General features: G+C 52.0%; 1 protein-coding gene across 1 annotated transcript; it reads right to left on the reverse strand.

Moving 5' to 3' along the window:
- Window positions 1-902: 902 nt before the first annotated feature.
- LOC117871867 (zinc finger protein 398-like) lies at window positions 903-13,756 on the reverse strand. Its single transcript, XM_034759633.1, has 6 exons — window positions 13,596-13,756; window positions 12,394-12,792; window positions 11,121-11,247; window positions 5,040-5,153; window positions 4,683-4,793; window positions 903-1,954 (listed from the first exon to the last, which is right to left on the reverse strand). The coding sequence occupies exons 1-6, from the start codon at window positions 13,617-13,619 to the stop codon at window positions 1,044-1,046; spliced, it is 1,686 nt and encodes a 561-aa protein (XP_034615524.1). The 5' UTR covers window positions 13,620-13,756; the 3' UTR covers window positions 903-1,043.
- Between the last annotated feature and the right edge of the window lie 1,084 nt (window positions 13,757-14,840).

Raw genomic sequence — 14,840 nt, forward strand, 5'->3', positions numbered from 1 at the left:
CCGGACAAGGGCTTCAGAATGGAAACACTGTATTGACCGATTTTGCAAAAAAGGTATTACAAAAACACAACCACAAACCAGCAGCTGACATTACACAAAGAGACATCTAGTTACAGTCACTCCTTAACAACACTTATCTTATATAATTCAACCAATATTTACAAAAGTCTGAAAAACTTGGGTCAGTTATTTCATACATTTAAATAGCTTAGATCAACTGTGAAGTATAGTGCCACATGTTTTATTGTATTTTAGAATAATATTCTAGTTCTGATATATCATTAACTAAAACAACCCCTTCCAGGGTTTAGCAGAAGTTGCTCTCTCTTGGGTCACTTCCCTTGTGACCAGTAAAATTACCTTCAGTGGAAGTTCATATGAATGAATCACAGGCAGCTTTCCATTGGGCCAAGTCCAAAAGAGAGTCTAGAGCCTGCTTGGTACGGAATTTCACCCCCTTGGGGGTGGAATGAGAATAGAGTATCTCCGCAGTCACATCCTCCTCTGGAGTTACTCTCCCACCCAACAGCCTTGAGCCATGTCCATCTGCCTCCCACCAGTCCCCTCTAGCTTCCCATTCCAGGACCGGTTCTGCATCCACTTCTTCCCGCTTGGGGGTTTTTTGTGCATCACCTTCCCAGCCAACTTCTTCTCTTCTACTAGATCCACTGGCCTGCTGGCTGGGAATGGTGGGGGGAAACAAAGACCTTGAAAATTCATATCACTCCTATAAATATGCACCAGAAACCGGGTAGGTGAGGAAACACCTGCTAAATGCTGACCCCTGCTGGCAACCCAGGGAATAGCTCATTTATTCTCTAAGGGTGAAGTCCACAAGGCCTATTAAGTCCCATGCAACCCCCACAGGGTTAAAGTGGTGCATAGGCCTCCTGCTGGCCCCATTTAAACGTCAGTGAAGCAAAGCTTTGTAGCACAGCCACAAGAACAGGCCGTGGCTTCCATTCATTCGCCCTTGTGCCGCACCTCACATGCTTTCTTCCATTTTAAATGCAACAGCCCCTCAGTCCCCACCCAGGGGGGAGCTACTGTTTATTTTCTTTTTTCACACCGAGGAGGGTGGTCTGGGTTCCTGTCTCCAGCTGCTGTGAGCCCTCCAGGGGCTGGGGGTTCCGTGTGTGAATTTTCTGGTGGCAGTTCAGCGACTCCTTGTAGCGGAAGTTCTTCCCACAGACGGGGCACTGGTACGGCGTCTCGCCCGTGTGGACCCGCCAGTGCTTCAGGAGATGATCCCTGCGGATGAAGCTTTTCCCGCATTCCGTACACTGATATGGGCGCTCTCCCGTGTGGATCCGCTGATGTCGGATCGCCTTGGAGAGGTCCCGGAAGTCCTTGCCGCAATACGTACACGTCAGGGGCCCATCGCCCTTCCCCGTGTGAAGTTTCTGGTGTAAGATAAGACTCACCTCCAGACTGAAGCTCTCCCTGCACTGAGTGCACGTATAGGGCCTCTCCACCATATGGTTTGCCTGGTGTTTTACGAAGCCGTATTTGAGATTGGAGCTCTTCTCTGGCTCAGGACGCTTAGGGGGTTTTGAACGGACGGGCACCTGGGTTCTTGGAGGAGTTGTGATTTTGGGTTTCTGTTTAACGTTTTCTCCGTGCTCCAGAGAAGTGCAGGCTCCCCCTGATGCATGGATTCTCTGATGTGTGGCAAAAAGCTGTTTGTCTAGGAAGCTTTCCCCACACTCGCAGCATATGTACGGCCCCTCTGCTGCGTGTGCTTCCTCAGAGACATTTTTCATTAAATCTCTTCCACGGCGAGCAGATCGCCTCAGCCCACTCCCGGGAGGGTTTCTCTGCAGCATCGCTGAGCTGGTCTGGCTCTCCTTCGTCAATTCCTCCTCAGGACTGGAGAAAAGCTCTTCCCAGTCTCCTGGTAACAGGCTAGGAAGATCGAGGTTTGCAGGACCTTCCTCACCACACTGCTGCTCGTCTGCCAGAACAGAGAGAACACAGACATTCACTTCATCCAGTGGCATAACAAAAGCCTCATTATGTACACTGTAAACTCTCTGGGGCAGACTGTCCTGTTCGGTGTGTGTACGTGCCTAACACAATGGGGCCATGACCCCCAGCCGGGGCCTACAGACCTTACTGGCATGCAAACAGACCAAAACATTTCTCATTCACAACTGAAGCCTGAAGCTATGGCGACGAGGCCCAGCTCGATGGAGATGGCCGGTTTCTCAAGAGATGAAGCACAATAGATCTTGGAGAATATGGCATTTACACTGGAAAAGATAGAAAATATTTTTGGGGCAGGGCCCCATCTATGTTAGTACAGCGCCTAGCACAACGGGGTCCTGCTCCGCTTCCATGTTTGGCAGTTATCAAAGACACTGGAAGGAAATAGAGACAGGACTATTGCAGACTCAGCAATTTTAGGTGAGAGCTGAAAACATCCCTGATTGCTGCAGAATTTAAGCGTTGATGGGCTAATTTAACTACAACAAATCAGGAAAGAGATCTTGGAGGCATCGTGGATAGTTCTCTGAAGACGTCCATACAGTGTGAAGGCAGCAGTCAAAAAAGCAAACAAGATCATTAAAAAGGGGATAGAGAATAAGACAGAGAATATCTTATTGCCCTTATACAAATCCATGGTATGCCCACATCTTGAATACTGCATACAGATGTGGTCTCCTCATCTCAAAAAAGATATACTGGCACTAGAAAAAGTTCAGAGAAGGGCAATTAAAATGATTAGGGGTTTGGAACGGGTCCCATATGAGGAGAGATTAAAGAGGCTAGGACTTTTCATCTTGGAAAAGAGGAGACTAAGGGGGGATATGACAGAGGTCTATAAAATCATGAGTGATGTGGAGAAAGTGAATAAGGAAAAGTTATTTACTTGTTCCCATAATAGAAGAACTAGGGGCCACCAAATGAAATTAATGGGCAGCAGGTTTAAAACAAATAAAAGGAAGTTCTTCTTCAAACAGCACACAGTCAACCTGTGGAACTCCTTGCCTGAAGAGGTTGTGAAGGTAGGACTATAACAAGGTTTAAAAGAGAACTAGATAAATTCATGGAGGTTAAATCATTAATGGCTATTAGCCAGGATGGGTAAAGGAAGGGTGTCCCTAGCCTCTGTTTGTCAGAGGATGGAGATGGATGGCAGGAGAGAGATCACTTGATCATTACCTGTTAAGTTCACTCCCTCTGGGGCACCTGGCATTGGCCACTGTTGGCAGACAGGATACTGGGCTAGATGGTCTGACCCAGTACGGCTGTTCTTATGATTTTAAAACTAGTCACAGGTGAGGCTGGGCTGGTGGCATCACTTATTATTAAAGTTGCCCAACACTTTCCAGTAGAACACCCTGTTTTCAGCTGTTTAGAACTTTGCCAAATGCTAATGGTTCAAGCTGGAATGTTCCATGCTGCGTATCTGCCTCAGGCTGAATTTTGTGTGTGGGTAAATTTTCAGCCAAAACAGTTCAGCCATTTCTGAGAACAAGGCTGGGGGGAAATATTTTGTTTTTCAGTGTTACAATCCGAGCAGCCTTTCGTTTTGAGAAGCTCTGGCACTCCTGTGCTTTGGGGCAGGGACTGGAAATTTGGCAGTAAGAGGTGGGCCCTTTGAGCCAGGGATGTGCTTTTTATTGTTCCTGTGAAAATCCACCCAAATCTGGCCCAGTGAGAACCCTCTGACAGTTCTAAATGTGCACATGCTCACTAGACTCTCACAGCTTCACTGATCAGGTATTCAAGGAACCTGTCCGTGCCACGCATGCTCCAGACCCTCCTAGGTTGTGTGTGCTGGACTGCGCATGCGCCATCCCCACAGAGCGACTGAGCATTGCACAAGCAACCTTACCCCAGCACTTCCTAACCCATGAGTGCTTCACTTGGGACCTTAACGTACTTGTAACATGGTTTCTGTGGGTCCCATTACGTGTCCAACGTCCCTTTAAACAGGCTTTGCAGGAAGCCTCAGCCAAGGTGTGACTTCCACCCTCCTTCACTTCCATGGGATCCCATCAGCAGAACCCAAGTGTGACACAGGGCCGTGCTCAGCTGGCCTCTAGATACGTTTAAATACTATTTTATGTGTCCTCGTCTCTCTAGGCTGGATTCTCCACCCCCCACCCATCAGAGAAGACGTGCATTGTTCCCGCTTGTAGTCCTGGCTACACCGACTACCCACTACCATAGGCCGAAGTCCTCGTTCCCCAGTTCCATTACTGCTCTCCATAGCTTTCCTCTCAAGGCTAGGAGCCTCACCACTTATCCTTTCCCCTGCAATGCAACTCGACTCTTTTAAATCTCCACTCCCCAAACTTCAGGGATCAGACAGCCTTTAAACCAAGCAATTCTTGCATTTCTGGTATGACCCTTGCCCCCTCGTTCGCTCCTTCACTGTTTTCCCCGGATCCCTCAGCAGACTCTTTCTTCCCTAATACTCTGACCTTGTGTCTGCCTACCACTCCGCTTGCTGACTCCATCTACGTGAAACTCCTCCTCTTTCCCTCCCTCTCACCCATCTCTTTCCCATGGAGGCTATGATCCATCCAAAGCCCAGAGCCCACGGCCTCTCTGTTACTGCCCCTTCCCTCATTGCAATCAACCACTCTCAGCCTCCACAGATCTACACAGCGCCATCTCTGTTCCACCTCTGACTAAGTAGAGCTCTGGGATGCTCTGTGTCTAAAACTCACATGTGCCAAGGTCCGTAGGGATCCCTCCCTCTTCAGAGACTCCCTGATTCACGACAGGCGGCTCCTCATATTTTGTCCACAAGCTCTCACTGGGAGTAGAAACGGGAGATCCTATTCACGGGGGAGAGAATTACGTGTTGTTTTACTAACATCCACTGGGTGCTTTAGAGAAGATTTCAGGAGAGAGGTCAACATCAGATTAGAACCAGGGCTAGCTAGAAAAGGCAAAAAGGCTGGAGGATAAGAAAAACATTGACAAAACTCAGCAGCAGAGCTATGCAGGAAAGACTCAGACAGACTGCCCCAGGTTTCAACATCTCTCACGCTGTTTATGAGGAGTTTTAATTGATTACTCACCCAGGCCGGGATCTGCAGGGATCTGTCTTTCCTCAGAGTCACTCTGATCTCCCACACTGGGCTCCTCCCCTCGTTCAATGCGGGACAGGAGGTCGGGTTTGGAAATGGCAGCGTCTGTATATGGAAATCGGGGGCAGAAAGTTTTATTCATACTCTGAGTGCAGGTCAGAATACACACAGACCCTTAAAATCACTGCCGGCTCCACCCTTTCGCTGCGAGGGGTGACGGGAACAGGGGCTAAAGATGCTCACACCCACCGTCTGAGCAATCACACTCAACCGCCCGTGGCTCGCTCTGCCTGGCTCAGGCACCAGGAGCGTTCCCAGGAGCGCTCCCGAGGCACGCACCCTGCAGCATGGGGAGTTGAGTAGGAAGATTTATCTGTGCTTACCTGAACATTTCCTTTCTTCGAGTAACAAGGTTACCAGATTCATCACAACGGGTACTAGAGCCTACTTGCAGCTAGGGGGCAGAAGCAGCCTGGTCAGTCACTGGTGGCAGGGGAACGCCCTGCGCCAAGCAGTTCCCTCCAGTTGAGGTAACTTCCACAGCCAGGATAATTCCATTCTATTTTCCTAAGTTCTAGACTGTGGTCACTGTACCTCGAGGAAAAGGCACAACAATCTCTCCTACTGCAGAGCACAGTAAATTCCACCTAACAACAAACGCAAATCCCTGGAGGTCAATTTCCATCTCCATTCTGGAGGACGCATTTCATAGATTATAGGACTGGAAGGGACCTCGAGAGGTCATCGAGTCCAGTCCCCTGCCCGCATGGCAGGACCAAATACTGTCTAGACCATCCCTGATAGACATTTATCTAACCTACTCTTAAATATCTCCAGAGACGGAGATTCCACAACCTCCCTAGGCAATTTGTTCCAGTGTTTAACCACCCTGACAGTTAGGAACTTTTTCCTAATGTCCAACCTAGACCTCCCTTGCTGCAGTTTAAACCCATTGTTTCTGGTTCTATCCTTAGAGGCTAAGGTGAACAAGTTCTCTCCCTCCTCCTTATGACACCCTTTTAGATACCTGAAAACTGCTATCATGTCCCCTCTCAGTCTTCTCTTTTCCAAACTAAACAAACCCAGTTCTTTCAGCCTTCCTTCATAGGTCATGTTCTCAAGACCTTTAATCATTCTTGTTGCTCTTCTTTGGACCCTTTCCAATTTCTCCACATCTTTTTTAAAATGCGGCGCCCAGAACTGGACACAATACTCCAGCTGAGGCCTAACCAGAGCAGAGTAGAGCGGAAGAATGACTTCTCGTGTCTTGCTCACAACACACCTGTTAATGCATCCCAGAATCATGTTTGCTTTTTTTGCAACAGCATCACACTGTTGACTCATATTTAGCTTGTGGTCCACTATAACCCCTAGATCCCTTTCTGCCGTACTCCTTCCTAGACAGTCTTTTCCCATTCTGTATGTGTGAAATTGATTTTTCCTTCCTAAGTGGAGCACTTTGCATTTGTCTTTGTTAAACTTCATCCTGTTTACCTCAGCCCATTTCTCCAATTTGTCCAGATCATTTTGAATTATGACCCTGTCCTCCAAAGTAGTTGCAATCCCTCCCAGTTTGGTATCATCCGCAAACTTAATAAGCGTACTTTCTATGCCAATATCTAAGTCGTTGATGAAGATATTGAACAGAGCCGGTCCCAAAACAGACCCCTGCGGAACCCCACTCGTTACGCCTTTCCAGCAGGATTGGGAACCATTAATAACAACTCTCTGAGTACGGTTATCCAGCCAGTTATGCACCCACCTTATAGTAGCCCCATCTAATTTGTATTTGCCTAGTTTATCGATAAGAATATCATGCGAGACCGTATCAAATGCCTTACTAAAGTCTAGGTATACCACATCCACCGCTTCACCCTTATCCACAAGGCTCGTTATCCTATCAAAGAAAGCTATCAGATTGGTTTGACATGATTTGTTCTTCACAAATCCATGCTGGCTGTTCCCTATCACCTTACCACCTTCCAAGTGTTTGCAGATGATTTCCTTAATTACTTGCTCCATTATCTTCCCTGGCACAGAAGTTAAACTAACTGGTCTGTAGTTACCTGGGTTGTTTTTATTTCCCTTTTTATAGATGGGCACTATATTTGCCCTTTTCCAGTCTTCTGGAATCTCTCCCGTCTCCCATGANTCCAGGCTGACGCCCCAGGCCAGAGAACCTCCCCTAAATAATCCCGAGAGCAGAGCTTTTAGAAAATAGCCAATCCCAAGTTAAAAATTGCCCGTGATGGATAATCCACCATGACCCTTGGTAAATTGTTCCAGTGGTTCATTATTAACAATATTTAATAATTTGTCCATTATTAAATATTTCCCCCCATGTAGATACTTGTAGACTGTAATCACGTCACCCTTTATCCTTCTCTTTCTTAAGCTAAATAGACTGAGCTCCTTGAGTCTACCACTCTCAGGCAGGTTTTCGAATCCTTTAATCGTTCCCGTGACTTCTCTGACCCCACTCCAACTGATCACCATCCCTCTTGAACAGTGGGCACCAGAACTGGACACAGGAGTCCAGCAGCATTGCATCAGTGCCAAATAAAGAGGTAAATAACTCAAGATTCCCCTGTTTATGCATCCCAGGAAACATATGTGAACGATGGGAATGTCACAGTTTCCCCTTTCCACCCCTCCTCCCGGGGGCAGTCCTTAGGCCATGCAATGTATAGACTGAAAGGGACCATACTTGCAATACTGTTCCCCCACGTTAGCATTGCTTGTGGCAGCATGGGGGGCACTTTGAGCATCAGATGACAGTTCATATTTGTTTATTTTGGTTGGTTGATGTCACCTGACTGTTTTCATGCCCAAAGCAGGGGCTGAAATGACCCCAGCCGGGCCTTGGCTGCCCGGGAAGGGCCTGGAGAGTGAAAAGTCCATTCTTCCAGGTAAAAACCTCTCCTGGTGAGAAACGCTGAATCGCCGACCACCAGGGGAAATAACCACACTTGTCCTCGTAGTGATACCAGGTGAAACTGACTAGTGCACAATAAGGAAACTTCTGGCCTTAGAAAATGGAGTCTGGGGTCAGATAGAAACTAACAAATGATGGGCCAAGAGGCACGTTCCTCCCTCCTGATTCTTCCACAGCTGGGCTGCTGTCCCTCTCCTCACTCCACAACCATCTGCTGGGGAGCAGCGGGGAGGGGCAAAGCATGGGACCAGCAACACAAGCTGGGAGCAATACCCAGGACGTCAGGGAATGGTGCCCCACAGCAGCCGTTGGGGATGACAGCCCAATGCTTTCTCAGGTTTTCAGGAGAGGCAGGAAATCCCTGTCCTCCATTACACCTTCCCAAGGTGCATTGGGCTATACACAGCTATAGCTTGTCTGGGGCAGCTGCAGACCCCGTCAGCGAAACTCCACAGTACTCCAGACACCCCTGCCAGGAAGAGTCGATCCTGGTTTGTTTTTTGCTATTTGATTCTTTCCTCTGCTTTAGACTGCTGGCCTCCCTCTCCCTTTGCAGGGGAGCGTGTGTGCACACGCACCTAGAGGAATCAGTCTATTTCCACGGCCTGGTCTTTTCTGCATCACTCTGCCCTGCTGCACGCCGGGAAGGTGAGTGTGGAAAACAGCGCTCATTGTATTTATTCATTTCCCCATTTGGGAATAGGGCCCCATAGGGCCGCTTCAGCAGGAGGCGTGCAACCGGGCTCCGCCTGCCCTGAAAATATTGCCAGTGATCTCCCTGTCTGCAGAGGCTGGGCTTCTTTATTTCCCCTTCCCCACATGTCTCTTCTGAGTCTCTCAAGGAAGGCACTGGCCTGGGGCTCAAGGATGGGCTTCCCGGAAGTTCTACTCCTCTCTGGGGCCTGGGATCCACATGGGCAAGTCAGGCCTGGGTTTACTTTGGAAGTGTCAGCCTGGGATATAAGAAAGGATCCAGGTGGAGGAGGAGGGGGGGCTTTATAGAGAGGACAACAGGGGCAAAGCTGGGCCCAGAGGCCCTTTCCTGCACACTCTGGTGTTGGCAGCATCTGTGCTGCGTCAGTTCCCTCCATCCACAACCCGCGAGGAAGTGGAGCGGGAGGTGGCAGCAGAGCTGCAATCAGAGGCGTGGCTGCTGGTGCGGGCTGTGGGGACAATGGCAGGATCTCCATGCTGGTTCGCTGCCCTTCTAGCTCCAACCCCCTCATGTAGATGGTGTGCCTGCTTGCCCAAGGGTCAGCGCTTTCCAATCCTACATGCCACCTCTCCTGCCCACACCAGCTGGACCCAAGGTGACCCCACCCAGACTGGGCTGTGAGCAAGCTGCACTCCACACACGCTGCCGGCCGAGCACCCAACAAGACACTCGCTAAGGGAGTGAAGCAGGAGCCAGACCTTTCCTTTTGCCTCCGGCTGTTCCCAGCCTAGCTCCGTCCCCGAAGCCTGGAGCGACAGCAGCCACTGCAATGCCTGCAAATGGGAGGCAGAGCTGAGGGGACCAGCTCCTTCAAAATCCAATGCTGCCCTGGGAAGCAGACAAAATACGGCGCCCCGCTCGGAGGCTGAACATTTGAAATGAAGTCTGGAGTTCCCCGCAGCCATGCTGTGCAGCAGGGACGGCTGGGGGATGCCCAGCTGCTGGGGACGCAGAAAACGGGAGGGAACTACAGAGTCAGGGTGTTCTCTTATTGCCAGTGACTGACAGACTGGCTCTGCCTCCAAGAGTCAAGCAGACTGAAGTACCCTTCTTAATGGATTCGGACCTTAGCAGGAAGAAGAAAAGGAAATTCCCCTCTCTCCATTGAGAGCAACCCTCTCCTACCTGTGCCCCAGCTCTGTGAGAACTGTCCGTCTCCGTTCAGTATCCAGGGTTCTCACCAAGTTCCAGACTGCCTGTCAAGGCTGAGGCCTGGTCTACCCTACAGAGTTAGGTCAACGTAAGGCAGCTTACGTTGACCTAACTATGGAAGTGTCTACACTAGAATGGTGCTCCCACTGACGTAAGTCGCCCATGACAGCGACCTAAAAACTCCACCTCTGCAACAGGCGTAGCGCTTAGGTCAATGCAGTTAGGGTGACGCAGTGTCTTTGTTACTTACATCGCCTGTTGGCTGACAGTCCAGAGCCCTGCTGCTACCTCCCGATGAGGGACTGTGGGGGCGAGGGGAGGAAAGCCTGAACCCGGCTGCAGCCCAGGCTCGGGCTCTCCTCCCGCCCCCCGAAATCCCTGACTGGGAGGTGGCTGGGCTTGGACTCTCCTCGCCCCCAACTCAATCCCTCACTGGGAGTCGTCTGTGGGGTTCCTGGCTGTCAGCCCTGGCACTGGGGCTCAAAGCGGGAGCCCCACCCCACCCCCAGGGCTGACAGCCTGAGCTGTGAGCCCAGCACTGGGCTCATTTCACAGCAGGGAGCCTACCAGCAGTGAATCTGACATTCTTGTCAGTTTCATGGCTGCTATTAGTTCACATTTTGTCTGGGCTCCAGCTGTCAGCCCCAGAACTGGGGGGTCTCTAGCTGTGAGCCCTGCCTGGGCTGACAGCCTGAGCCAGAGAGGAAATGGGACATAGCAGCAGCCGTGAAACTGACATGAATATCAATTTCACGGCTGGTAGGCTCCCTGCTGTGACACGGAGCCCAGCGCCTGGCTAACAGCTGTCAGGCCTGGGGTGGGGGGAACTCTCGCTATAAGCCCTGCACGGCTGTCAGTCCCCACAATGCACCACTTCGGTCAGTGCAAGTGTTCCTGGTGAGGACACGCACCACCGGCAGAAGGAGGGGAGCGTGGACACCAACAGCTGATTTCATTACTGCCTTGGTTGTGGACTTAATTTTGTAGTGTAGATAAGCCCTGAGCAAGGTGTGCTAATTGTGATGGACACACCCATCCACTGCCTATCAATGGGCACTGACAGGGCAGCCTGGATAATTAACTGAACACCCCGCTATTGCGTCAAAGTCTCCATATCCCATTAGCAGACCCCCCACCCCACCCCAAGCCATCCAGACCCCTGATCCACCAGGGTGCAATGGAGCTCGTACAGCTCAAAGCCTGGGGAAATCTGGCACTTCAGAGAGCACACAGCTTCGAAGACAGGAACAAAAACCCAGCCAGTCTTTACCCAGCGAGATCACAGCCTCGTAATTGCCCTTCATGATGTGCCTGTAAAGCTCCTTCTGCCATTCGTCCAAACTCTTCCACTCCTGCTCCGAGAAATTAAACGAGTTGTTGTTGAAAGTCACCGGGACCTGCAATGACAAGAGTGATACACTCAACACCTTCTGCTCCCTGTCTACATGCCACCCCTTGTTTCCTCCAACACCCCATTCTGCCCTGTCTTCTCCCTCGGTCGCCATATCCTCTTCTGGATTTTACTGTTCCTCCTCATTCCCACCTGCTGCTTCCCAAGATTGGGTCTGGCTCCCGTCAGCTGTACACAGCTGAAATCCATTCCCCACTGAAGTCTGTGACAAAACTCCCATTGACTTCACTGGGGCCAGGATTTCACCTCATGAGTCCTCGCCTCTTCCTACAGCCGAAGCCTTCTGTAGGATTTCCATCGCAGACCCTTTGGACAGCCGGCTGCCTGCTTCATCCTTTAGTTGCGTCTATTGCAATTGACCCCTGATCCTGCAAAGGGAGGGGCATGAGCAGCCCCTGGGACACGTGCAGAGCCCCCCCAAACTGCAGACTCTGCAGGAGCAAAGGGTCAGCCCACATGGATCTGACTGCAGGAGCAGCACCTCAGATTGTAAGTCGCTCAGAGCAGCGGCGTGTCTTGCCTATGTGTGGTCAAACGCCATGCATACACCAGACACTATGTCGGCTGAGCTGCCTTGGGCACTTTGCACAATCAGTATCCAAAAAAAGATACTTTAGTTGCAAAGTCCTGTTCCAATTGGCTGAGTTGGCGTCTCTGGGGAGGTCACACCCTGCATTTAAATCCCCCATTAAATACAGCTATGCCATTGCCGGCCACACGGTTACATTTACATTAGAATTCTCCATACAACCAACTACATGAGTCAGATGGGCACAGAAGAGGAAAAGAAACACTGTTGGTTTTCTCTCCGTGGCTGGTTAATGGTTCATTAGCCTCTTCCCTTTCTCAAATTGTTTGTCACATGATTACTGAAAGCCCCCCCCTGAGCTAAGAGGTCAAATTTCCAAAGGAAGCAACGTTAGAAGCAGAATCCATATATCTTGGAAACGATGGGACAAAGGGAAGCTGCAGAGCAGGTGAGCAGCAAGAATGGGGATGGGAAAACCCACAGTATGACTCCCTTAAAACAAATCTACTTGCGCAGAACATTCTGAGTGTACAAAACGCCCCTTCAGTGTCTGGTACAGGGTCTGGCTTTACATCCCCTCAGCACCAGCTGGGACCTTGTTACCTTGGGGACTTCTCCATTAGCGCCTGGGGGGAGTCTCAGGATCCAGAAGTTCCTGTTCTTCAGCAGGTTCTCCATGTTCTCCAGCCTCCTCTGCAGTTGCCCGTACTCCTGAATCAGAGTTCCCAGCGCCGTCCACTTACTCTCCAGCTGATTCCCAAACTCCACCGCTGTCTTCTCACAACCGACTAGTTTCGTTTCTGCCATCCTCATTCTTCCCTCCAGATTCATCAGTTGTGCTGCCTGAACCTCAACCTTCCTGTCCACAGCTTGGATTTCTGCCACGACCGTAAGGGAAATCTCTGCTGTCTGAAGATCTGCATCGTCCATAGAAGTTGGTTCGGGGACAGCAAGAGGCTGTTCAAGTGACAGGTCCTGGGACTCCATGTCCCATTCAAGAGCCTGTTTGCAATGACAGATATTGGAAAGGGGGGTCACGTTCCCAAGTAGCAGAGTCAGTCACAAAGAGAAACAACAAACGAGCCACATGCCACAGCCTGCTGGGAGCTTCCTGAGTCGGGATCTTTATTACTAGCGGGTCACATGAAAAATGCAGCAATGAGAATGTTAAACTTCAAATCCAATCAAACGTGCATTAGAAGTAATTTCAGTTCCTCTCTCTGTCCCTGAAACCCCACCAATGTTTGTGTTTTCACAGTTGTATTTTTGGTATTTTCCTCCTCTCTCCCGGTGCTGTGTGAAAGCCTCCTCACCCCCAACAATAGGGGACCAGACCACCCGCACCGAGACAACAGAAACTGAGTAGACACAAAGGGCTGTCAAAGGCACAAAGCAAATAACTGGGGGGGGGGACCCAACCACCCCATTTCCCCTTCTCTAATCAGTGACTTGTAAGAACATTTGGCATCCCATGTAAGGACAGCGGGTAAGAGCTTTCCAGCCAGACGGAGCCCTTCGGGGCCTTGTGCCCTAGAGGTTTCTGTGCCCCAGCAGGTCTCTGGGCTAAGAGGCGGTGGGGGCAGCTCTGGGCCGAGCATTGGCTGCCATAGAAACACACAAGGGATGTGTGTGTGTGGGGGGGGGGGCTCCATTCCCCGCTCCCCGAACCAGGGAGCCGCCCCCAGCCCCTTGGGCCTGGCCAGGGACCCCAGCGCGCCCCGCAGGGCCGGCTCCGGCTCCGGCTCCCCGGGCCCAGCGGGAGGAGGCTGCCCCCGCCCCCGCCCCCGCCCCCGCCGGCCCCTTACCTGCTCGGGCGCCCACTCAGCCATGGCCCTGGGTTGGGATCGTCTAGCCGGAGCCTGCCTGGGAGCGGGGCCGAGCGGAGCGACGGCGCTGGGCTGGGCCGAGTCCCAGCACCTCCTCAATAGGGGCTGGGCACCGCGGCCATGCTGGGGGCGCAATGCATGCTGGGAGCCAGGGACCGGGGGGGGGGGTCCCGGGATCCCCGCGCCAGCAGCGCCCCCTGCAGGGGGGAGGGGCGCACGGCACGTCGGGGTTTGCAAAGCCCCCCCCCCCGGCGGTGTCAAGCACAACTAGAAACCAGGAGTCGCGTCCCCTCTGTGGGTGCTGGCCCGCGGGGTGCCCTGGGGCATCGGCAGGGTGCCCCCCACCCCCTCGTCCATTGCCTTTGCCTTGCCCAGCTCCTAAACATTTGCACCCTTAGCATGGTGCGACTGCAGCGTTAGTATCTAACCCGCTGGCTGGTGTCTGCCCAGGGATGGCATCTGTCCGTTCCGCTGTGTGTCATTGACTCCGTACTGCTAACGGGGATTCCCCCTTTCGCGCCGGTGGCAGGGGACTGGCTTTGGGACACACATGGCGGCCAACTATGCATCCGAAGAAGTGGGCTGTAGCCCACGAAAGCTTATGCTCTAATAAATTTGTTAGTCTCTAAGGTGCCACAAGTCCTCCTGTTCTTCTTTTTCTAGGTTGGTGTGTGACGCTTCTCAGAGGAGAGTCAGGGCTGTGGTGAGGGGGCCCGGCCGCCTTCCACACTATTGCTGAGGGTGGAAGAGAATGAAGCAGCCGGTGGGTGGGAGTTTGGCAGCGCGGGTAGGGTTGGGGCTTCAGAGGGTCTTAATAAGTGAGAGGTGATCAACTGGGGCAGCGGATGGCTGGGGGCTGGCAGGGCGCCAGGGGGACCTGTGGGAGTTCAAGGTTGGGGGTGTCTGGGGCAGGTGGGTAGATGGGGGGTGCTGCATGACTGAAGTCGGGGTACCTGGAGCGGCTGGGGGGAAAGGGCAGCTACCTGGGAGGAGGGAGGGGTACCGCAGGGGGTGTTTCTCGGACAGCTGCCGGGGGCGCTAGCTCGGAGGGATGCCAGGGGAACTGCCTGGCAGGGATAGAGGGAAAGTATACCGGGGGGGGGGCAGAGGGCGGTGGGGGAGCTGGCTGGGAGGAAGGGGTACAGGGGTCAGTGTGGAGCCTGGGGGGGGGTCCCTGGAGCAGCGGGGCATCAGGGCACCGGGCGGGGGGCGTTGGGGGGACCC

The sequence above is a fragment of the Trachemys scripta genome, chromosome 2 (genome assembly GCF_013100865.1).
Source record: "Trachemys scripta elegans isolate TJP31775 chromosome 2, CAS_Tse_1.0, whole genome shotgun sequence".
NCBI classification, from domain to species: Eukaryota; Metazoa; Chordata; order Testudines; family Emydidae; genus Trachemys; species Trachemys scripta.